The 24,665-nt window shown below is 42.8% G+C and overlaps 1 protein-coding gene across 1 annotated transcript in view; it reads right to left on the bottom strand.

The window, feature by feature from the left end:
• Positions 1 to 24,665, bottom strand: part of unc5db (unc-5 netrin receptor Db) — a 184,974-nt gene that overhangs the window by 55,463 nt on the left and 104,846 nt on the right. Inside the window, exon 2 of the mRNA XM_018762538.2 lies at positions 1,219 to 1,434. Coding sequence (XP_018618054.2) covers positions 1,219 to 1,434 — 216 coding nt within the window. The remainder of the gene's footprint in view (positions 1 to 1,218; positions 1,435 to 24,665) is intronic.

Raw genomic sequence — 24,665 nt, 5'->3', positions numbered from 1 at the left:
ATTATTCTGAGCACAAGAGGAGCTCTTTGTATCCTGAGGCAGAGCTTCCACAAACTTTAAACAAGAAAGTAAGAAATAAGGGCTGAATTTCAAATCAAGAATCTTACCTAAAGAACAGAAGGGGCTAGGGCTGTAGGAGTGGTAATTTTGAAAAGGAGTGAAAATTCAACCTCGTCATCACATTACAGCAAAACAAAATTTCCAATCAGACACATGACCTGCTCATACAAGGTGGAGAAGATCCTCTGTCTTTAATAAAAATTAACAGGTCTCCCATTGGGGATACTAAATTATAAATGATAAAATAATAAAAGAGACTGAGAGGTGTTAGCTCCTTTGTATATCTATAAGTGGCTGGATAGCTTAGTGGTAAGATTGCTGCCTTTCACATGGGAGACTGGGGTTTGAATCCTGGGCATGGCCTACCTTCAGTAGGGGGTCCTTATGCTCAGCTCTGCCTACCTTGGATATGAGAGTCAAACAAAGAGAGTCATGCTGGCTCAGATGTTGCCTGGGAACCAGGACATACTGATGATAAGTGGGCTCCTGGAACTAGAACAAGGCATGCATGGACAAGAGAGGAGAATAAGGAGCTGTTGGAATGCTACTACACCCCCAAGGGTGGTTGAGAATGACCAAGCTAAGATCCTGTGGGACTTCCAGATCCAGACTGACAAACTGGTAATGGCTAACCAACTGGACATAGTAGTGGTGGACAAACAGAGGAAGATAGAGGAGCTAGAAAAGGCAACAGTGGTCCCTGTGGTAATTGGAACACTTGGGGCTGTGACCCCTAAGCTGGGAGAGTGGCTCCAGCAGATCTCTGTCCAGAAGAGCATGGTCCTAAGAACAGCTAAGATACTGGGCAGAACCCTCAAGCTCCCAGGCCTCTGGTAGAGGACCTGAGCTTGAAGGAGTAAGACTGCCTGCAAAAAAAAGGGGTGAGTGGGGGAAAAAGAAAAAATATAAATGTGTGTGTATGTATAATACATAAAGTCAGTGGGTTTTTTTCTTTTTTTCCTTTTTGGTAAGTTCCACAGAAATTCTGCCTTTGAGGGGTGGTGAAAACACAGTGGTTTTGTTATTGGCTGTAGCTGAATAAATTTAAATCCTGCATAAAAAGCATGCTCCACAATACAGAACATATCACACAGCACAGGTATTGGTTGCTTCAGGAACCATTTGCACTGTAAGGAGCCTATACATTTTGTCTCCTACCTGTGCTCTCGTCCACATGCTCCCGCGACTCATGCTCATTCTGGTGCACCCAGTCACCATTGCACTTGAAGAAGATTTGCAAGGCAGGCGCCGCCCGACAACGTAACTTGATGGGGTTGCTCTTGATGATGTAGGCATCCTCCGGCTCCTGCACAAAGTGCGGAAGTGTGCCCGCGACTGAAGGGAGAGAGTCTGGGAGAGTATCACTTCCGGCTCCTGCAATTATCCCAAAAGATGGGAAGAGGCATGTTACAGCTATACACTAAGACATACACCACAGAGGTACTTATTACACAAGTATTTGTACCTGTTTGCAACTAATTAAAACCTACAATATTTCGAAAAAGACTAATAAAACATACAAAAATCGTTTCCAAACGCATTTTCCCTATTGGAAACGTTTGGATCTTTCACTCTCCCAAGTTAAACTTAATATTGCCCTCATCATTGACTGACACAGGTCCATCCAGGGCAATCTGTGGAAAAAGAAACCCATTTTGACCAAGGGCTGTAGCAGTGGCAGAACACCGATTTCTTGAACCATGTCTGCTATAGGTTAACGGCATGGGCAAATTGCATCCATCATAGCCAGGACCTTGTGCTGCTCCCAACATGTCCTTTCTCAACATGAATAAACAATTTACGGCAGGTTATAGGTTATTTTCTGTCTTCTGTATTTCAGACCAAGCATATTTTTTCTTCCACCATTATATTTAGCCAGAGCAATTTTAGGCTAGACAAGGAATGGAACAGTCAAAGGGAGATGGGCAGATGGGATTTTGTCTCAGAAAATATGGATGCTTCAATAGCAGTCTCCCCAACTACCCGGATATTAGGAGGGCTTTTTTTTGCATCTCTCCTGGGGATGTGACAATAAAGAACATGACACCTGAAGTCTTGCTGTTCCCGGGATTCATGCCAAAACAAAACCCCACACAGCAAGGCTTTCTGTAAACCATTTGATACAGCCAGCCTATTAAAAGCTTTAAAAGCCCAAGAACATTGCTGTTCCCATCATTAGAGCTTGTGTACATTATATAAATTAAGTCAATAAATTAATGAATTCATAGATTTATAGATCCATACAAGCATACACACAATTGTGCAGCCATACAAACACATAACTTGCAACCTTCTCCAAGGGTGCCAGCCTTGGAAATACATGCAGAGCGTTCAGTCTAACCTGCATTGCAATTCTGTTTTTTCAGTATTTTGTCCAATGGGAGTTTAATTACAATTGTTTGAAGCATAATTCAATGCAATTAGCATTAGTGAATTTGCCAGAGATCACTAAAGGTTTAATAATTACCTTGCTTAATGTTTTCCATACAGATGAACACAATGCACTCCCATGGGGTAATCTCTATTAATATGCCATTACAAATCATACTGTTCTTTACTTGGCTACTGTGTTATTGATATTATGTTATTGAACTGACACCATGTTGTTTTCTTTCATTTAATTTTAATCAATGCAGCTTTGCTGTTCTAACAGAATTCTGTTCAGGCTGTCAAAGTGCCAGTGTACGATAAAGACTCAGACACGTACTGCAATAAATTACATTTCTTTATAGGGGTTGGAGGTTGAAAAAATGTAAAGACCTCTGACATCAGTATGAGGTGCTGTTCATTACTATAGATATACACACATATAAACATATTGTATGTAAATCCATGTCTTGTGCCTGAACCTAATTTGATCTCGAAAATCTCTCCATTAGGTAAATTTCCCAATAGTAAAGAAATTTATTTCTTATTTCTCACATTATCCAACCAACCATCCCTTTTTTCTTTAACTGCTTGGCCTGGTCAGTGTTGTGGAAGTTCAGAGTCAATCCCAGTCACTAGGCTTGAGGGGTATGCCATGGGCGAAACACCATACATTGCAGTTCTACCATTATTTCTTATTGAAATTCTCTTCAAAATCATCCAAAACATCCCCCTTTATAACACTATTCTAACCTTTATAAAAACAAATGTTTTCATTAGCAAACTAGTTGCCCCTGTAGTCAAGTTTCATGAGAATTTTCAAATGAAAATATCAAAGTTGAAAACGGAAATGCAGTAGATTTTCGGGTGGTCAGTGTGATGATCTTCGGTTACAATGCAACATTTATGGTGGACTACAGCTTTTTCACTTTGTTTCTCTCACCATGCTTAATGTGCCTCCAAACTTCCTCTTCTGAACTTAAATTATGAACTGTTCACTTTTTTGATGTTTCAACAATGGCAGCACTTTTTGAAGCTTCTTTGACTGCTTTCTGCCCATCATGAAACATAAAAAACAACAAAAAACACAAACTGAGCAAATCCAACTAACATAGAAATGTTCAGTTGTACTGTGCAGTACAGCTGATAACTTTTCATGTACCACTGTATGGACTTTACTTATGCTACTTGCTTCCCTGATCTTAGCTACAGTACGTACATGTTCACATACAGCAGCTGTTCTATACAGGCTTCCCTGTGATATAGTATAATTTGTTCCTAAATATGTGCTTGCAAGCTGATATATCTTCGAGTGAACTCTTAATTACCTTTAATTTAAATTGGAAAAAACAATGCTAATGACCTGAAAACGATTCATACATTGAATGGATTATGCTGTCTTTAATTGTTTTTTAATGGAGTTTTTTGTTGTTTTGTGCAGTTTTCCTTTTATTTTTTTTAAATTTCCTTATCCTTACTGTAAATTTCTTTGCTTTAAATTGTAACCCAGATACTTTTTATTTTATTGTAATGTGCTTTGAGAAGCTTCTTTTTTAGGCACTATATGAAACAAAAAAAAGAATACTGTAATCACTCAGAACACTCCTAAACATTCCTGCTGAGCTACTCATAGAGTATCATTTGCAACAAATGAATAGTAAATCAAATCAAACATATTCACTTTGATATTGTCTTTCAAGAGAAATATATGTTTTAGCACTTCAAGTTTTAAACTGACTAGTAAGGCTTTTCTTTGCCCTTTTTACCATTTTAATTTTTTCTTGCACTTTATTTTTACTTTTTTGTTTATTATTACTAAGGGGTCGGGGGGGCGCAGTGGCACAGTGGGTTGGACCGGGTCCTGCTCTTCGGTGGGTCTGGGGTTCGAGTCCCGCTTGGGGTGCCTTGCGACGGACTGGCGTCCCGTCCTGGGTGTGTCCCCTTCCCCTCCGGCCTTACGCCCTGTGTTGCCGGGTAGGCTCCGGTTCCCTGTGACCCCGTATGGGACAAGCGGTTCAGAAAGTGTGCGTGTTTATTATTATACATGATGGTTTCAACAGTAGGGTAAGTCACAAGAATTCTGAGAGATTTTTGTGAGGAAACACCCAGCTGTGAGACAACCAAGATTAGAAAACTTTTATTTTGAAGAGACCACTTTTGTCCTTGTAAGTCATTTCTTGTGAGTTGAAAGTGCAGGAAAATTTTATTATGGGTGCTGCTAAACATGAATTCTAATATAATATAATATAATATAATATAATATAATATAATATAATATAATATAACCAAGTTATGCAAGGGAAGCCAATTCATTAATTTCAACTTTAGGCTTAATTCCCTGTTGACAAACATGAAAAGGTGGAATATAGCAGTTACTGTTCATGAAAAAACTAAGTGGTTGATTAGTAGAATTATTTGGAACTATAACCTTTGTTAACTAATCTTTATTCTCTGTTTTCTAGGTCTAGCATCACAGCACGCACACACACTGTCCCCACCTCCCCTCTCTCTGCTACAGCACTCGGCTACAAAAGACATTTCTTTCCAGTTGCGGACTCTCACTCCAGACAACCCCGAAATCCACCCCCCATCCCCCCCCACATTCTCAAACCTGCTTCACTTTGCTCAAGTCCTGTCCCTCATCGTTCCCCAGTGCTGTTCCACGTCTCTTTGATAATGACCGCCCCCCTTGTCCCTCGGCCACGATTTTGGATCCTCGCCTTTGCTCAGTTCGCCAATCGACCGGCCGACCATTTGCCCATTCCCGACCACAAGAATACATGTAGTCCTTTGATTCTGAATAAACAATCCTCCTGCACTTGGGTCCAGCCTCTTCCGTGTCCTCTGTTCATGATGACAGTAGTAACATTTATCATTATCTCTTTCTATGTCCCTCTCTATTAAAAATACTGTAATTACATTTATTATTATTATATTATTATTATTATTATTATTATTGTATTGTTATATTAAAGATGTTTTAGTGTATCCCAAGTGCTTCTTTAATGTTTTTTATGCATAGAAAGGTACACAATATACTATACTAAGGCAAACATTTGACAAAATGATGTTAGATATCCACCACACCTAACTATTCCGACATGCGTCAAAATTTGACTTAAAGACAGACTAAGGACACGGAACTCGTTCGTAACCCGGGGATTGCCTGTATTGTAATGTTAGTAAATGTTTCATATCAGACTATTTGGTTTGTTTAAAAAAAAAAAAAAAGTTTTTTTTCCTTCATTTATTTTTCCTTTTTTAAAATGTTGCTTCATATCTGATTGTCAGGCTTTTATTCAAAGGTGCCATAATGCACAGCACTGTTCCAATTCTTACCCAAGAATCCATCAATATTCCATTCATATTCATACTCCATTCATGTTCCTAGAGAGCACATATCTGTTATAGCTTTTATTTTAATCTAGGTGTGCCAGTTAGAATTTTGTGATATGTGTGAATCTGTAAAAAACTATTAGGAATTAAAATCGATGACATAAAGATATACTAAGGCATACAACTAAGATATATACAGACTTGATTAAAATATCTTTTGTCAGATTCATTCATCTCAGCAGTAATAATGGTCTGCATTTACAGGTAATTACTTTTCTGCTGACTGAGATTTATTATATTTAACAGAAATAGAAGAAAAAAATCACAGTGTCAATGACATTTATACGGTTTAAGCTGTTAAACTACAGAATTTTTACCCAAGATAAAAACAGCACTACACTTTGTCCATTTCTGGTGTCAGTATTTTATATATTTTTTAGTGTTCTTCATTGATTTTGAATTACTTTGTGTAAGATTCATACATCTTTGTGCACATCACTGATGATGTGTCCCAGTGCGTCTGCAGGAAGTATCTTATAAGTGGAAGCCTGGCCTAGCCACTGACACTCAGGAACAGACTGGGTGACAACCAAGTAAAGTTTGGTGACTGGACAGTTGACGGCTCAGAAAGACAGAAGCTGGGAGAGGATGGATTAGCATCCCCCCGTATCTACCATGAAGAGGAAACCCAAATTAAGCTACGAATAAGCCTTCAGAAACAAATCTCCACAGGAGCCTGGGGGGGGGGGGGGGGGGGGGGGGCGGTTATCAGATCCCCAACAGGATGAATTCAAGAAATCTGACCCATGTAATGGTTTGATGACGTTAAACACGACATGCACCTGTAGCAAGTTATGTAAGTACCTGCATGGCCTTAAAATCCATCAGGCTAGAATGAAATGCTTGGAACATGACAGAGATGTGCAGTGCACGGGACCTGACCCTGGTGAGACGCAGGAGGATCCGGCCAGGAATCACCCCACAGAGCCCTGTCCCTCCACGCACCTCAAACTTCAATTCCCTGTAGACTAGTTCTAAATCAGCTATGAATCAAGTTGCCTCCAGCTTCCAGCCATAGAGAGTGCCAGCAGATTGATGAAGATGTAACCAAAACCATTCAAGCCACAGCCAAGGGGGACGTGGACACTTGAGTCCAATCTATGCTACGCCTCTGAAAGGTTTGGATACGTAAAACCTGAAAAAAAGTCCGCATACTCCATGAACCACAGAGCCACCAAGATACACCAGTTGAGGCAAGAGCTCCGAACTCTGAAACAGCAGCACAAGATAGAAAGTGAAGATGAGCAACAATCATTGGCGGAGCTATGTAACATCCTAAGGAGAAAGCTCATGGCACTCCACCAGACAGTGTGTCATAGGAGACGTGGAAAAGAAAGAGCCAGGAAATGGGCATCCTTCATTTCCAACCACGTGGTCTTCACCAAGAAACTTCTAGGAGACAAGCGCAGTGGCCAGCTCATGTGCTCAGTGGATGAAGTGGATACCTACTTTCACAGCACCTTGAGTGACTCCGAAAGAGGACGAGACTTTGAACACCATAAGGCCCTCATTAACCCAGCTCCCCCCACTGTTGAATTTGCTACAAAGGAGCACTGCTCAAGGGGGGTTCAAGAGGTGGTAAAAAGAGCAAGATCAGCCTCCACCCCTGGACCCAGTGGAGTGCTGTACATTTTTGACAAGTATTGTCCAGAAATTCTTTGCTTGTTTGAAATCTTGAGGGTGATATGGCGCAGGGGAAAGATCACTTCCCGGAGGTATGCAGAGGGCATTTGGATCCCCAAGGAAGAGAACTCGAAGAATATCGACCAGTTTAGAGCCATTTCACCTCTCAGTGTGGAGTGCAAGATATTCTTCAGCATCTTCTTGTGTGAAGTGACAGAGTTCCTCTTAAAGAATGTGTACATAGATACCTCGGTGCAGAAGGGCAGCACCCCTGGAGTGCCTGGATGTTTGGAGTACACTGGTGTAGTTACACAACTCATCAGAGAAGTGTGCAAAGGCAAAGGGGACCTGGTCGTGTTATGGCTGGACCTTGCCAACGGTTATGGGTCCATACCACACAAGCTGGTTGAGTTTGTTCTACGGATATACCATGTTCCCATCAAGATTAAGCACATCATCCTGGATTATTACAGCAACAAAGTTTGCAGACGACACCACACTCATCGGCCTCATCCAGGATGGCAACGAGTCTGCTTACAGACAGGAGGTTAAAGAGCTGGCTGTCTGGTGTAGCCATAACAACCTGGAGCTGAACACGCTCAAAACAGTGGAGATGATTGTGGACCTTAGGAGAAACACCCCAGCATTACCCCCACTTACCATCATGAACAGCACTGTGGCAACAGTGGAGTCATTCAAGTTCCTGAGCACCACCATCTCACAGGACATGAAGTGGGAGCTCCACATAGACTCCATTGTGAAGAAGGCCTAGCAGAGATTGTACTTCCTTCGCCAGCTGAGGAAATTCAATCTGCCACAGAGGCTGCTGATGCAATTCTACTCCGCAGTCATCCAGTTTGTCCTCTGCACCTCTATAACTGTCTGGTTCTGCTCAGCTACAAAATCAGACCTCAGAAGATTACAGTGGATAGTCCGGACGGCTGGAGGAATCCTCGGCACACCCCCCCCGCCACTCTCCAAAACTTGTACTCGTCCAGAGTCAGAAAAAGGATTGGCAAAATCATCCTAGACTCTTCGCACCCAGGCCACTTCCTCTTTGAACTTTTGCCGTCTGGCCAGCGCTACAGGGCACTGAGAACCAAGACAGCAAGGCACAGGAACAGTTTCTTTCTTCAGGCCATCTACCTCATGAACAGCTAAATGCCCCCCTAGGGAGTAAACTGGTGCAATAAACAACGCTATTTATATTTATTTTTCACATCATATCTCTTATTTACTTTCCCTTGCATTGTATACAACATACCTGTACAAACATATAATGTCTAGTGTCTATTTTGTATATTGTGTACTTTATATATTTTTTTTAACTCTTTTATTAGCCCACTCTACTTTTACTATCTGTGTCTTCTCACTGTCATTCTGTCTGTGCTGTGGAAGTTTATGACACTAAGACGAATTCCTTGTATGTGTAAACATATTTGGCAATAAAGCTCATTCATTCATTCATTCATTCATTCATTCATTCATTCAACTTCAAGATGAGAGTCACTTCTGGGTCCATCACATCTGAGTGGCATCGGCTCAAGGACGGTATAATAACTGGTTGTACTATCTCGGTTATACTTTTCGCCCATGCCATGAACATGGTAGTAAGATCAGCGGAGGTGGAATGCAGAGGCTCCTTGACAAAGACTGGAGTGTGCCAGCCCCCCATAAAAGCATACATGAATGATTTCACAGTCACTACTACATCTGTGCCTGGCAGCAGATGGATCCAAGGCCTAAAAAAGCTCATCACGTGGGCAAGGATGAGCTTTAAATCAGAAAAATCAAGGTCTCTTGTGCTGAAGAGAAGGAAAAGTAGTGGATAAGTACGGTTTTTCTTTGTCTGGAGCAACCATCCCGTCCGTCACTGAACAACCAGTGAAGAGTCTTGGAAAGGTTTTTGACAGTAGCCTCAGAGACACCGCTGCTACCAGAGAATCTCTGGAGACCTTGAGGCCTGGCTTACCTAGGTAGACAAGTCAGGTTTGCCTGGCAGGTTCAAGGCCTGGATTTATCAACATGCCATCTTGCCTAGACTCCTGTGGCCTTTGTTAATATACACAGCCTCCATAACAACAGTTGAATCTCTGGAAAGGAAGATGAGAAGCTACCTCCGCAGATGGCTTGGCTTGCCTCGGAGTCTCAGCAGCCAGGCCCTTTACAGGAGAAGTGAGATCTTGCACGGACCCCAAGGTGGCTGGAGCAGGCATTGAGGTATGAACAGGCTGGAAGTGGAAGGTGGGGCTCAAGAAGAAGAACGGTGGGGCTCAAGCAGCAAGAAGCAAGGATGAAGTGGGAGAGTGCATTACAACGGAAAGTCACCTGGTCAAACATCTGGCAGGCTGACTCCCACCGAATCAGTTTTCTTGTCCAAGCTGTATATGACACCTTACCAAATCCAGCTAACCTTTATGTCTGGGAGAAGAGCAAATCACCCTCTTGCCCTCTTTGTGCTGGGAGAGGATCTCTGGAACACCTTCTGAGCAGTTGCCCGAAAGCTCCTGGAGAAGGTTGCTACCATTGGCGTCGTGGCCAGGTGCTAAAGGAAGTTGCAGAACATGTTGCCACAGCCATCAGCGCCACTGCACATCACCACCCTGCATGGAATACCATCTCCTTTGTCAAGGCTGGCCATAACGCCCACCAACAGCCTAGAAGACAGATCTCCTAATCACAGCTACCAACTGGCAGCTGAGAGTGGACTTAGGCAAGCAGCTGAGGTTTCCAGAAAACCTCAGAAAACATTGTATTTGCATCTCTCCACTCGGATATGATCATTTTTTTCTGAGACTACCAAGGTTGGAGCTCACAGTACCCTGGGAAGAATGCCTGGAGGAAGCCAACAAGTGAAAACGTGTAAAGTACCAGGAGCTTGCGGAAAAATGCTGGATGCAAGGGTGGCGGACACACTGTGTGCCCATTGAGATGGGCTGCGGGGGATTTGCAGGGCGCTCATTGTGCAAAGCCCTAACGCTGTTGGTCATCACAGGAGAGGCGAAAAGAAATGCCATCAGATCAGCTACCGAAGATGAAGAGAGAGCCACGAGGTGAGTCTGGATTAAGAGAGCAGATCTGTGGTCAGTTGTTGCTGGGACGCAAGTCGGGGCTTGATCAACCCTGGCTGGGTTGCCTGGGCAAGGGTGTCTGATGTTAAAAGACCCGAAACACCCAATGACCCCAGGTCAAATCACTGATAATGTATCTCAGCGCATCCACAGGATGTATCTTATAACTAAGGTACCATAATAAAAATAGGCTAGAAATAATTTCTTCTTTGGAACTGCAAATAAAGGAAGCACTGTGCATAATATTTCATTTACACTTGTTATACTTACAGTATATCCTATGGTGTAACAAGCCAGAGAATGAATATCAATAAAAAAGGAAGGAAAAAAAAAAACTTAAACATAACTATGGTGATAAGAAATCAAAGAATGAGGACCAAAAGAATAAGACAGAAAAAAATACCAGAAAGGCTGGCACTATGTAGTCTTATGTTAATCCTTGAGTGACAAGAATAAAATTGTTTCACAAACAAAAAAAAAAAAGTATTTCTTCCTCACTGGTTTTGCTGGAGACATGAACAAGCAGAAAGTGATTATTTAATCATGAGCATACTGGAACCGTTGGCAAAGCTGAGGTAGTCTTACTGAAATTGATTCTTCATGTAAGTTTTACTTGTTGCATTGTTCATGACAGCTATTCAGAAACTATTTGGAAACCCAGAAAAATTTCCTTTTTTACCTTTCATCATAGTTTTCAGAAAAGGAGAATGATCATCAGCTGTTAATCATTGCTAAAAAAAAATTCAGCAGCCAATGTACAAAATATACTGGCAAAAATATACTTTTACTCAGACTGAACCCAGCCGTATAGTTGGCAACAGCTACACGCAGGTCCCAAACCCGGATAAATGGGGAGGGGTGGAGAAAGCAATGGCAAACTACTCCACTATCTTTGCCGAAATATTTTATGGATCACAACCCAAAATCAGAACCTGGAACGTCCGCGGCATGAATACCGGCAAACTCGACATCATAAAAACTGAAATGAGCATGGAGAATGATGATCCATAAAGTGACCAAAAGTCGTCAACGACTGAACGGTTAAATCACATCACTCAAACTATATGCTACCTGATGAAAAATAATGAAGGATCAGGTGGACAAATTCAAGTAGATCTATGAGTGAACAAAACTACTAAACTTTCTTAACAATGCTGACTTACAGACAGAAATGTTAAACATCATCTGCATCTGTATTTTTACTAACTGCATACAACTAAAGAGTTAGATAAACTTTAATAATGCTGGCTAAACATACTGGTATGCGAAAAATACAGCAGTTTATGGTTATGACAATGAAAGTTTAATCATGGCAATTCAACATGAATTATTTAATACTGAAAATTCAAAAATCATTGCAATTGTACACCAGCTTCATGATGTGCTGCATAGTAAACTGAGAAATATACTGCGCCAAAATATATCACAATCGATTTGACCAGAGTTCTGAAACTCTCTGCAAACATGGCAGCTTGAAATGATACTGATTCAATGAGTGTTTGGCCTCAGCAGTCTACTTATTACATCTAGCATAACTCCAAAAGCACATTTTTCAAATTTCCACAGGATGCCTTTGACACTCTTTATACAGGTCCACAAATGCTTAATGACTGATTATTGGCTGAGCCTTGGAAGATGGCTCATTTTATCCTGATGCTCCTTAAACTAACCATTGAAAATGTGAGCATTCTGGATTGGAACATAGCAGAGAAAAAAGCTGTATTCAACATTGAGGAATAGCAAATTATGCTTAACGAATACTGAAACAATATGCTCATTTTATATGCTGGAATCCTTGATGGAAACAAAAAAAAAAGTTTAGAGAAAATACTGGTGATCCATTTTCTTTGGAAAATAATGATTTTGGGTTGTCACTAATCTCTATTTTATATGCATCAAGATAATATAACAATAATTCAGGTGGCCATTAAAACAGGTCATTTCAAAAAATCAAGGTCTCAGTGAAGAGAGTATAGAATTATTGCTTAAATTATGATTTAAAAAAATGATTCATCACACCGCTGAGCTTGTGCAGCTGTGATCTACAGCTGGAAGAGACTGCTACAGTATTATCTTTCTCATTAGCAGAGTATCAATGAAAGCAGACCATTTATAAAGTCAACTGGTTTGGTCAATCAGCTTCTTAGATAAATAGACACTAAAATATATATGAAATATTAAGCCTATTTCATGTATTGATCAAATCTCTTCATGAGAAGCATTGATGAAGAGACCTTGCAAATTTATTCCTTTTGGAGTCATCATAGCTTTCATAAGCTAGTTGTTTGCAGCCTCTGGCTCTTAACAATATTCCAACATGTGCCACTAGAAAGTTAACAAAAAAGCATTGTGTTCATTTGGAAACATGATGAAGCACTCAATTCATTGTGAATGAAATATTCAAAGTGCCTGCTTTGATTCGCACTCTCAGTGCGACTGTCCTCAAGCTTAACAACAGGCCTGGCTTCTGAATTCGCCCTCAAAGATGACAAGAGAAGTTGGTCCTAGATAACAAATCCTGCTTTCTTTGACCGTGTCTTGACATGTCTGTCATATGTTGATATACAGAGCATTGAAGAAAAACAGCCGGTTATGACTCTGAATGCGGTGGCCTGTTTTTTTTTCTCTCTGGAGGGAAGAGCCTTTAGCGCTCCCTTTTCAAATGAATAAAACATTTCTGCATTCTTTTGATGTTTGCAACCGGCCCTCAAAACTGAACCCATAAGCAAGATCATTGCAAAGGTGAACTTTGATGAGTGTGTTGATTACTCTTTTAAAGAAGAGGCTCCACCTTCATTTTTACAATATTAAAATGGTTGACTTCTACACAAATAACCATAAAGGTTTTGTTAATGACACTCACCTTTTGTCCAGTACTGTTGTGAATATGTTCCACTTGTATCTTGTTACACAGAAAAGAAGACAACTAAGCACATAAAAACTGAACAGAATAAAGTTGAAATGATTTTAAAGCATCAATCCAGCCAAGTACATTAAGACTCAAACCAGTTTTTTCAAAAGTTAAGGTAAAAAAAAAACAAAAATAATGTAAAACAATTTCTGTAAATACTGATGTTTAGTTTTCTAATTGTCTGTTCTATAGAACAATTATTTTTTTAACAAAAAGAATGCCAATGGCTTTTTGAAATTTGGAGTTTAAATATATCATAATAATAATACCAGTAGAAATCTGATGGAGAGTTCCAAATGGTGCCAACTTCACCATCCTAGTCTAGTGTACCAGGGTTTGAAAAAGAAAAATGAGGCCTAATTGAATCGGCATCTTCTATTTGCCACTTAAAAGCTAGTAATTATGAACCTTGTCCTTTCTGTAATGCCTGTGCACTCACAGCAGTCAAAGGTAATGGCTAATTAGAACAAGGTGACAATCTACGCTTCATAAACCCTGCACTGCTCCTCACTGCACCATTTCTGATAGATGCTCATAAATATGAGGCCTAATGAAGGCAATGAGCATGCAGCCAATAAGTCACTCATTTTCTCATTACACCGGTTAATTTTTACAATGCCTTCTAATGTTCCCTCTGTTTGTCACTACTCAGGATGCCCCCACCCACCGAGTAAACAGCAAGAACACAAAAAAATGAAAAGAAGGTACAAGCTCATAAGTGAGGGTTGGGATGCTTCTGACTAAAACACCAGTGTTCCATTGCTGGGTAAACAGTGCTCAACAAGCTGACTGACAGGAAGCCCACAGAGAACACACCCCATGGAGAATGCTGTTTATCCATTCCTCTGGGTGTATCATTCATGTCAGGAGGACACAAGTCCACAGATTTTTAATACATTTACATTTATTTATTTAGCAGACACTTCTCTCCAAAGCAACTTACAATGGATACTATGTAGTGTTACCAGCCCACACACCTTATTCACTAAGGTGACTTACACTGCTAGATACACGATTTACAATGGGTTGCTCATCCATACATACATCAGTGGAACACATACGCTCTGTGTCACTCACACACTATGGGGAACCTGAACAGCATGTCTTTGGACTGTGGGAGGAAACTGGAATACCCCATGGAAACCCATGCAGACACGGGGAGAACATGCAAACTCTACACAGACTGAACAGGGATTTAACCCACCTTCTCTTGCACCACCCAGGTGCTGTGAGACAGCAACGCTACTTGCTGTGCCACTGTGCTGCCCAGTAAAGATAGAATGAGTTTCACTTTACTTTGTTTCAGCATTATTTTATTAATTTATCTTTGCTGTTTGTAAAGGAAGGGGGTGCGGTGGCGCAGTGGGTTGGACCACAGTCCTGCTCTCCGGTGGGTCTGGGGTTCGAGTCCCGCTTGGGGTGCCTTGCGATGGACTGGCGTCCCGTCCTGGGTGTGTCCCCTCCCCCTCCAGCCTTACGCCCTGAGTTGCCGGGTTAGGCTCCGGTTCCCCGTGACCCCGTATGGGACAAGCGGTTCTGAAAATGTGTGTGTGTGTGTGTGTGTGTTTGTAAAGGGTAGAAGAGGTAAATCACACACACACAGTCTGAAGCTACTTGTCACAAGTGAGGTCACAGTGAACCGGAGCCTAACCCGGCAACACAGGGCGTAAGGCCGGAGGGGGAGGGGACACACCCAGGACGGGACGCCAGTCTGTCGCAAGGCACCCCAAGCGGGACTTGAACCCCAGACCCACCGGAAGGCAGGACTGTGGTCCAACCCACTGCGCCACAGCACCCCCTAAATAATAATAAACTAGTGGTAATACTATTGTTGTGCTTTGCTAATTACATTTATCCAAAGCAATTTCTATTGCTCAAAATTTATAATTCCTCCGTCTTACTATTTTTGTTATGGGTCTCTCATCAAACAAGAATCTCTTATGCCCTGTGCTTCTCAGGGGAATACAGCACATGGACACGGTGGATCTGGGTGAACTTAGGTGTGAAATTTATTTACATTGATGGTCTGTGAAAAGATGTGAACTAAAAATTTAAGCACAGGAGACTATGCCACACGATGACTGGAATATCGGAGAATGGATCTTCTGGCTGAGCTTGAGAACATTAAGTTAAATTCTGAGAGGACTGCATGTTACCTGTTACCCTCTAAAGCCTGTCTTGACTGCTTTGGTGTAGGAGGTAGACTGGAACCAAAGGAGGAGGGACTGCAGTCTTGCTGGACACATATCTCAGTGTTCCAGACAGTAACTGTTCAGGAGAAATATATGCAAGAATGGAAAAATATTTCACTGGATCAATAAAGTTCAACTGCTTCACCAAAGTGGACAGTAGATAGAAAGTGGGCCTCAAGCCAACAGCCTTTGGTCATGTCTCCATTCACTTAACCTTTATGGTACCTGTTGATCACAAATGCCCTCTTAAAGAGAACCCACTATTTAACAGTAAATTAGAGGAACTTTACTTCCTCTTGTACTGAGTACACATGGCTAGCACACCCTAGCTATTGTGCCAGGCCTCCTGCATCACTAGGCTACTGCAAACAATTTGAAGGACAACAGAGCATTAGTTTCCTGGATCTCCAAGTGATGCAGCTATAGCTGCTTTCCACCAACACTAAGCCCTTTGCTCTCTTAGATTTGCATTTTAGAGCCACTCTCAACTCTACAGTCCTTTAGATGGCCCTTGAGGGTGCTTTGTACTCACACCAGTCAAATCTTGAGCTTTTTTATTATGATTTTTAATGGACCTTTGAAACTGTGGCAGCGATAGTCAGTTGAATCCTGCTGTCTAGGTGCACGTATGCCTTTTATGGAGAGCGACTGTGCCAATTTCAACAGACCTCTGCAGCACATGAAAGTGAAGTTGTCAGGGAGTGTCAGGCTAATCCCCATAACCAAGGCAAAGAGGGCGGCTAAGAGCAGGACAGGACTGAGGCTGAGTCTACAGTGGGCCTGTCATACCCAGACCTCAGTTTGGCCTCATCGTCAGAGTGAAACACACACACACACACATACATACACACACAGATAAAGCATTCTTCTCTGACAAACTTCAGAACTTCATAAAAGAGTTTCAGCTTCAGTTTAGGAATGTTTCTTTGCAGCAGTGTGTTTTTATAAACATGAGTGATGCTTAAAATGCACCTATTTTAAAGAGATTGAATGGGCAACCCCCAAGGTGATGGCAAGCTCATTCCTGTCCATCTCTGAGGTGTTCATCGGCCTCCTTGTCAGTTTGCCAACCATTGAAAATTGATGCCATGTGCTCCTGGCATTATGGCCATTAAGTGGAGAGATTAAAAACCACACTGCTGATAAAGGAGAAATGAGTGTTTGACTTCAGCTGCACACAAATCAGCCCAGTAATTTTTGACTGAGTGAATCATTTGGTTTGATGGTCTTAATGCTCATTTTAGTATGGCTGATTTTATGTCTCTGTTTATTTTCTGTGCCGACTCAGACAAAGTGCATGCATTTTCTTTTTAAGCAACTGAGGACACTAATAGCAGATATAATGGTCCGTCGTGCCTTCAGTATGGGTTGTATATGGGGGGGTATACTTTTTTAACCCCTCAATAGTAATGATCTGGTACTAAGATTCAGCTATAGTAATGGATAAAAGCAATGTGTTTGAGAGTTTTCAGAAAAATCACACACTTTAACAACCCCCCCCCCACAATATAATTTTGTGAAATTAACACACAATTTTACCAGGGTTCAATTCATTTAGTCTTTTTTTTAGATGTTATAGTATGAATACAATAAATAGAGAAATAACTCCTAAATTTACTGAAACATTGTCTCAGTGCATGCAGAAATCTCACTGAGTACTGTACTAGTTATCACAGTTTATGAGTGGTCTAAGAAAAAAACCACTTGCAGACAGACTGCCATCAGCTGACATTTGTGAGAATGTCCATAAAAATGAAAATGTACCAACCTTCTTCACCTCTATTCACCACAGGGAAAAGCAAAAGGCAGTTTACTCATAAACCAACACCTTTTAGTGTTGTTATGGATGAAAGTGCTTTGGTGGTTATGAGTTTGTTCCTGGATCGGGACCTTGGCATGGCGGAATGGCTTGCGTGATCTAGGGATCTCCAGAGCTATGTCGTCGGGAGCAGTATGCTCCTGGTAGGGTCTCTCAAGGTGAACAGGTCTGGAGTGAAGACCCAGACTAACACAATCTGAAAAACCCCTATGGCAAATGGGAACAAAAGAACATTTACCCTGCCCGGAATAGGGTCACCGGGACCTACCCCTGGAGGCAGGCCTGGGGGTAGTGTTCCTAGGCGAGTGCCTGGTGGCCAGGCAGTCCACGTAACCCAGCCAGGCTCAGCCCAAAAAGGCATCGTGGGGGGGCCATGTGGGCCCATCACCTACAAGGTCCAACATGGGGGTTAAGTGCAATGTGTACCAGGTGGTGGGAGAAGGCAGGGTGGCGTGTGGCGTTGTGGCCCCTCACGACAGAAACTGGCTCTTGGCACGTGCAATGTAACCTCACTGGGGGGAAGGAGCCGGAACTGGTGCAGGAGGTGGAGAAATACCAACTAGATATAGTTGGGCTCACCTCCACTCACAGTGTTGGCTCTGGAACCAAACTCCTTGATTGGGGGTGGTCCCTCTCCTACTCAGAAGGTGCACGAGGTGGGAGGCGCCGGGCAGGTGTGGGGATACTGACAAGCCCCCGGCTGGCTGCTATACAGTTGGAGTTTATCCCAGTGAATAAGAGGGTCGCCTCAATGCGACTTAGGGTGGCAGAGAGACAACTTTGACTGTTGTGTGTGATTATGCACCAAACAGCAGTTCAGGGTATTTGACCTTCTTGAAGAGGGTGGGTGAGGTTCTGGACAGGACCCCACCTACAGACTCCATAGTCCTGCTGGGGGACTTCAGCGCTCATGTTGGCAATGACTGGAAAATCTGGCAGGGGGTGATTGGGAAGAACGGCTTGCCCGATCTGAACCCGAATGGTGAAATGTTATTGGATTTTTGTGCTAGTCATGGTTTGTCCATAACAAACACCATGTTCAAACACAAGGATGCTCATAAGTGTACTTGGTACCAGAGCTCCTTGGGCCAAAGGTCAATGATCTGCTTTGTAGTCTTTTCACCTGACTTGAGGCCATATGTTCTGGACGCTCGGGTGAAAAGAGGTGCTGAGCTGTCAGTCAAGCTTGTTGGTGCCAGCCAGGGCGGCAACCGGAGAACCCGCTGGGGGACACCGGTAGCGAGGGAAGGTTTCAAGCTAAAGAAGGAGGCCCTTAGGGCCTGGTTGGCTCTGGAGACTCCTGACACAGCAGACAGGTACCGGCAGGAAAAAAAGGCAACAGTGGCTGTGGTTGCAGAAGCAAAATCCGGGGCACGGGAGGAGTTTGGAGAGGCCATGGAAAACGACTATCGGTCAGCTTCAAAGAGGTTCTGAAGAACCATCCGGCAGCTCAGAAGGGGTCAGAGAAGCTTTGCTCAGGCTGTGCTCAGCAAGAGTGGAGAAACGCTGACCTCTGATGAGGACATTGTCGGAAGGTGGAAAGAGCATTTTGAGGAACTCTTAAACCCGAGTGATATGTCTCCCTTACAGGGGTCAGGGCCAGAGGCTTCCAGGCTGTCAGAGTCCATTTCCCTGGTGGAAGTCACTGAGGTAGTTGTTAAGCTCCATAGTGGCAAAGCACTGGGGGTGGATGAGATCCCCCCCAGAACTGCTTAAGGCCCTGGATGTTGCAGGGTTGTCATGGCTGACGCCTCTGCAATGTTGCATGGACCTCAGGGACAGTGCCTTTGGATTGCAAACTGGGGTGGTGGTCCCTATCTTTAAGAAAGGGGACCGGAGAGTGTGTGTCAACTATTGGAGTATCACACTTCTCAGTCTCCCTGGGAAAGTCTATGCTGGGGTTCTGGAAAGGAGGCTCTGGCCAATAGTTGAACCTTGGATTGAAGAGGAACAATGCGGATTCCTCCCTGGCAGTGGAACAGTGGACCAGCTTTTTTACCCTCTCACAGATAATTGAAGGGGCATGGTAGTTCGCTAATCCAGTCTACATGTGTTTTGTGGACTTGGAGAAGGCCCAGGACCGTGTTCCCCAGGAAAATCTGTGTGAGGTGCTTAGGGAGTATGGGGTACCAGGGCCACTACTGCAGGCCATTTAGTCTCTGTACATACGGAGCGAAAGCTGTGTCCGCATACTTGGTATTAAGTCAAGTGTGTTCAATGTGGGTGCTGGACTCCGCCAAGGTTGTGCCTTGTCTCCACTCCTGTTCGTGGTCTTCATGGACAGGATATCAAGGCGCAGTCAAGGTCAGGAGGACATTCTGTGTGGAAGTTGGAAGGTGACGTCTCTGGTTTTTGCGGATGATGTTGTCCTTTTGGCACCATCACATGGTTGCCTCCAACACACATTGGAACAGTTTGCAGCCGAGTGTGAAGTGGTTGGGATGAGGATCAGCACCTCAAAGTCTGAGTCCATGGTTCTCTCACAGAAAAAGATGGCATGTCCTCTCCAGGTAAAGAGAGAGAATTTGCCCCAGATGGAGGAGTTTAAGTATTTTGGGGTCTTGTTCACGAGTGAGGGGAGAAGGGAGTGTAAGATCGGCCGCAGACTGGGAGCAGTGGCAGCAGTATTGCGGTTGCTGTACCGGACTGTAGTGGTGAAGGGGCAGTTGAGCCATAAGGTAAAGCTTTCCATTTACCTCAGCTATGGTCATGAAGTTTGGGTAATGACCGAAAGAATAAGATTGTGGATACAAGCGGCTGAAATGTGTTTTCTCCGCAGGGTGTTGGAACTCACTCTCCGTGATAGGGTGAGGAGTTCGGATAGGGAGGAACTTAGAGTAGAGCCACTACTCCTCCACATTAAGAGGAGCCAGTTGAGGTGGTTCCGGCATCTGATAAGGATACCCCCTGGGCGCCTCCCTTTGGATGTATACCATGCACGGCCAACTGGGACAAGGTCCCACGGTTGGCCCAGGACCCACTGGAAGGATTATATCTCACAGTTGGCCTGGAAACAGCTGGGGATCCCCCAGGCTGAGCTAGAGGAAGTTGTGGGGGACTGGGGCGGCTCTCCCTAATGCCACAGCGACCCTACTAAGACAAGCGGGATAGAGAATAGATGGATGGATGGATGGATGGATGGATGGATGGATGAGTTTGTTCATGAGTCCTACCAGGCAGCTATAGCATTTGGACTGACATATAAGAAGCTTGTCAGCTGATAATATACACACACACACACACACACACACACACACACACACACACACACACACACACACACACACATACACACACTTTCTGAACCGCTTGTCCCATACGGGGTCACGGGGAACTGGAGCCTACCCGGCAACACAGGGCACAAGACCGGAGGGGGAGAGGACACACCCAGGACGGGAGCTGATAATACACTATCTCCAAAGTTTATCCACAAACCACCACTGTCCATCTAGGGTTCACTGCTACTTAGAGAAAGTCCATCTCCACAATCGTCATGGTTCTTCCCCTTAATAACCATATTTATTCCCTGTTTACTAATTTATGGTTTATAACTTTAGGCTTAGAGGTAAATGGAATCTCTATCAGTTATCTTGCATTTATTATTTGGAGCTATTTTCAACTCTGTACCCACAACAGGGAACACAGTAAACCTGAAGCAACTAATAGCAACACATTGAAAAATATCCCAGTCATTAATTAAATATATTTTTCTTTTAAGTTCTCAAAATGTATTCTGATTCATACACTATATTTGAGTTATTTACTATGAACCAGAACTATATATATATAATTTTCAGCAGGTTTGAGTCCCGCTTGGGGTGCCTTGCAACAGGCTGGCGTCCTGTCCTGGGTGTGTCCCCTCCCCCTCCAGCCTTGCGCCCTGTGTTGCTGGGTTAGGCTCCGGTTTGCTGCGACCCCGCTTAGGACAAGTGGTTTCAGACAATGTGTGTGTGTGTGTGTGTGTGTGTGTGTGTGTGTGTGTGTTGTGTGTGTATGTGTATATATATAATTGAATAATTAAATTTATTTAAATTAATATTTAAAGAAAAATCAAAAGTTTCATCAGTGTAGTGGAATAGAGTTAATCTTTGTAGTAGAATACACCTCTTACAGTATTTATTAGTCTTGCACACTGGTATTATTATGTGTATGCATGTGTGTATTCTTTTTGTGGGAATATGTTATCACTTTTGCACTGAGTAACGCAGCTACAAGGTCTATGAATACATTTGTCATATTCTGCAGCATTTTCACATCCACCAGGCTCTGAACTGCAGAGTGGGGTGCAAATAGATGCCTGAAGCAAATCAAGCATGTCTTTCTTTTTACTGGAACACCTGTCTGGTACTTTGGACTGTGTACTCTAAAATGAGCTTCCTGAGGGGGTAGTACCAGCACAAAATCAACACTCACCTTTGGAATCGAAACAATTTGGGAGGTGAACAAGAGAAAGGAGCTCTCTGGCAGACTGAAACCTACCTTTCGTTCCTACAAACACAAAAACAGAGCTACCTCCACACCTTCAATCCTAATCAGACTCAATGGTCACTTGGAAATGTCAACAAATCCCACTTTCATGAGCAACTGACATACACCCATGCCTCAAGATAATGTGGTTAATTTGTTCAATGTTACCCCTCTGTTAGACCAATTACCATTGCAAGGGCATTGAATTACCATTATTTCTCATGTATAAAAATTGGTGTGTTCACATATATTACCTGAAAATAATAAGAACACCAAAATAAAAAATGATTAATTCACTAGATTTAACCAGGAAACAGCCACATTGATGTCACTGAGGAAGAAAAATATTTTGAGTTTGAGACCCCAAGTGTGTATCTTGGTTCCAAAAACATGATAAAAGCAGTGATCTCAGAGGACAGAAAAAGAAGACCACATTGCTGTTATACTGAACATCAAGCGTGTTGTACAAAATAAAGGATATTTCCATAAGTCGCTGTAGCAGTTTTCCCTGATATGGAGCTCTGTTATATAAGGTTGGAGCGTACATAAATAGGTCTGTTAAGCAGGCAGAAGGTTTTGTCAGCATTACTATATTTTTGGTGAGAGCAGGAAGACCAACTCTCTTCATGCCTGCTGTTGCAAATCAGACATAAATAGGCTGAAGTGAACACTGAGTTGTTAGTGAAAGCCAGTGACAACCAAGCATGTTCATGAATGGGATGCAAAACTTGAACAACATTACTATATCTATTGTTAATTCAATTCACTAAACATGATATCATACATTCATACCTGGACGCCTCCCTTTGGAGGTATACCAGGCATGGCCAACTGGCATGAGATCCCGAGGTCAGCCCAGAACCCGCTGGAGAGATTACATCTCCCAGCTGGCCTGGGAGTGGCTGGAGATCCCCCGGGTCGAGCTGGGGGAAGTTGCGAGGGCCAGGGTCATCTGGGCTTCTCTGCTCTCCCTATTGCCACCACGACTCTCAAAGGACTAAGTGGCCTAGAAAATGGATGGATGGATGGATGATTTCACACAATACAGTATGGGTCCATGATCACCAAGAATGCAGCACACCCAGCACTCAATTCTGGGTTGTGCTATTGACTAGCTGGAGTTTCACTGCTGTTATGAAAGCATTAGTAACACCCCTAAAAGAGGCCAGCCTGTGCCAGTTCAAGGAAAGGTTAGAGCCTTATGAGTTAAACATGAGCCTGCATGGAAGCCAATGGCCTATAATAAGCATTTATGTGACTTCTTCAGAAATGTTTATTCATTAAACATTTTGAGGACTACTGTACTAAATACCAAATAACCTTGTAACTATTATGTTTTCATATCACGGTGTCCTGAAATGACATTCAATGACACTTGTTGAGGGTAGAAATAGGGAAAGAAGACTTAAGAATTTTTACTACAAACTCACTCTTAGACTGTCCAAGTTTTTTTCCCATGCATAATCATCAGGCTATACCTGTCTTAATCCGTATTCTGCTCAATCAATAAGATCTTATTAGACTTCAAATCCCCTTAAATGATGTTTAAGGCTGTCATGGTTGTGCGTAGCGAGGACGGACTCAAGTGCAGAGTTCCTGTAGCGATGTTGAATGAAGCCGAATCAGAATCCAAAAGCAAAGTCGAGGGGCAGGCATGGGTCAGGCGATCAGCAAACGTAGTACAAAGGGCTAGGCAAAGAACGTGGTCGGGAATAAACAGGCAAAGGGTCGATGTCGGAATAGGTTCTCGGAAACACGGCTCGCAGGGAAACGGAGGCAAAACAAGGTTCTGCGTCTGGGCTTCCTCGGCTTCCCTCTTTATTGCCACTCCTATCAGGAAGCGGCAGGTGTCGCCGATGTGCCGGCTGCGGGGGACGTGACAGAGGCATTGTCATGACACTGCTTTGCATATTTCCGTGAAAAACCAGTAAAGCAAATGGTTTAGTCTCTATCTTTTAAATGACCATGCTGTACCCTCCCCGAGACTGCCGGGAGATTGAACTCTCACAAACATTCTATTCATAAAAAGGTTTTCTGCTGTGCATTCTCTCTTCTTTGGGTCTTTTTCATTCTTAAAAAATAGAAAACATAACTATTCAAAAACTTCTGTAAAATGAAATACATATTGCCAAAAAAGAGAAAAAAAAGAAAAGAAACAGAGTAATGCATACAAAAGCAAACAAAAAGAATCCAGTAGAAACCATCAGTGATACCAGAAAGGCAGTGAAATGCTACCTTAAAACATTCAGGTACTCTCTCCACAACACCTTTCACGTTGACTCTTTCTAGGCCCCTCTCTTACTCTGCCTGTTTGAAAATAGCTTGCATTGGCTCAGTGGTCGTAAGGTAAATTAAATCCCCAAAGAGGGAAACCTTGCCTTTGAGGCTGATTTATTTACGTGGTAGGTGATGGGGGATATTGAGGGCGGAGAGTAAGATCCAAGGGAAATGGCCTATAAACCACAGTTGAGGGCGACTCTGATAAATCTTATTTAATACTCCACTGCAGAGTGCCAAGTGAGCCTCAACATGTTCAAATTGCTATTTTAGCCACTGGGATTGGCAGAAAAATCTGAGCTCTTGCAAGTCGTGCTGGAGAAAGCCCACTTACACAATTAATTTACAAAATAGCCCAGAACAAACAATTTCTTGTTGAACAGGTTGCAATCCCTGGAACAGCCATTGCTACACTAATGAAGAATTTGTTAAATAAAATAACTGGTACTTTTTCCAAACTATTTTTCTTTGTGTTACATTTC

This window comes from Scleropages formosus, chromosome 12, assembly GCF_900964775.1.
Source record: "Scleropages formosus chromosome 12, fSclFor1.1, whole genome shotgun sequence".
Classification (NCBI taxonomy): Eukaryota; Metazoa; Chordata; class Actinopteri; order Osteoglossiformes; family Osteoglossidae; genus Scleropages; species Scleropages formosus.
The sequence above is the reverse complement of the archived record's forward strand: the minus strand, read 5'-3'. Positions and strand labels throughout refer to the sequence as shown.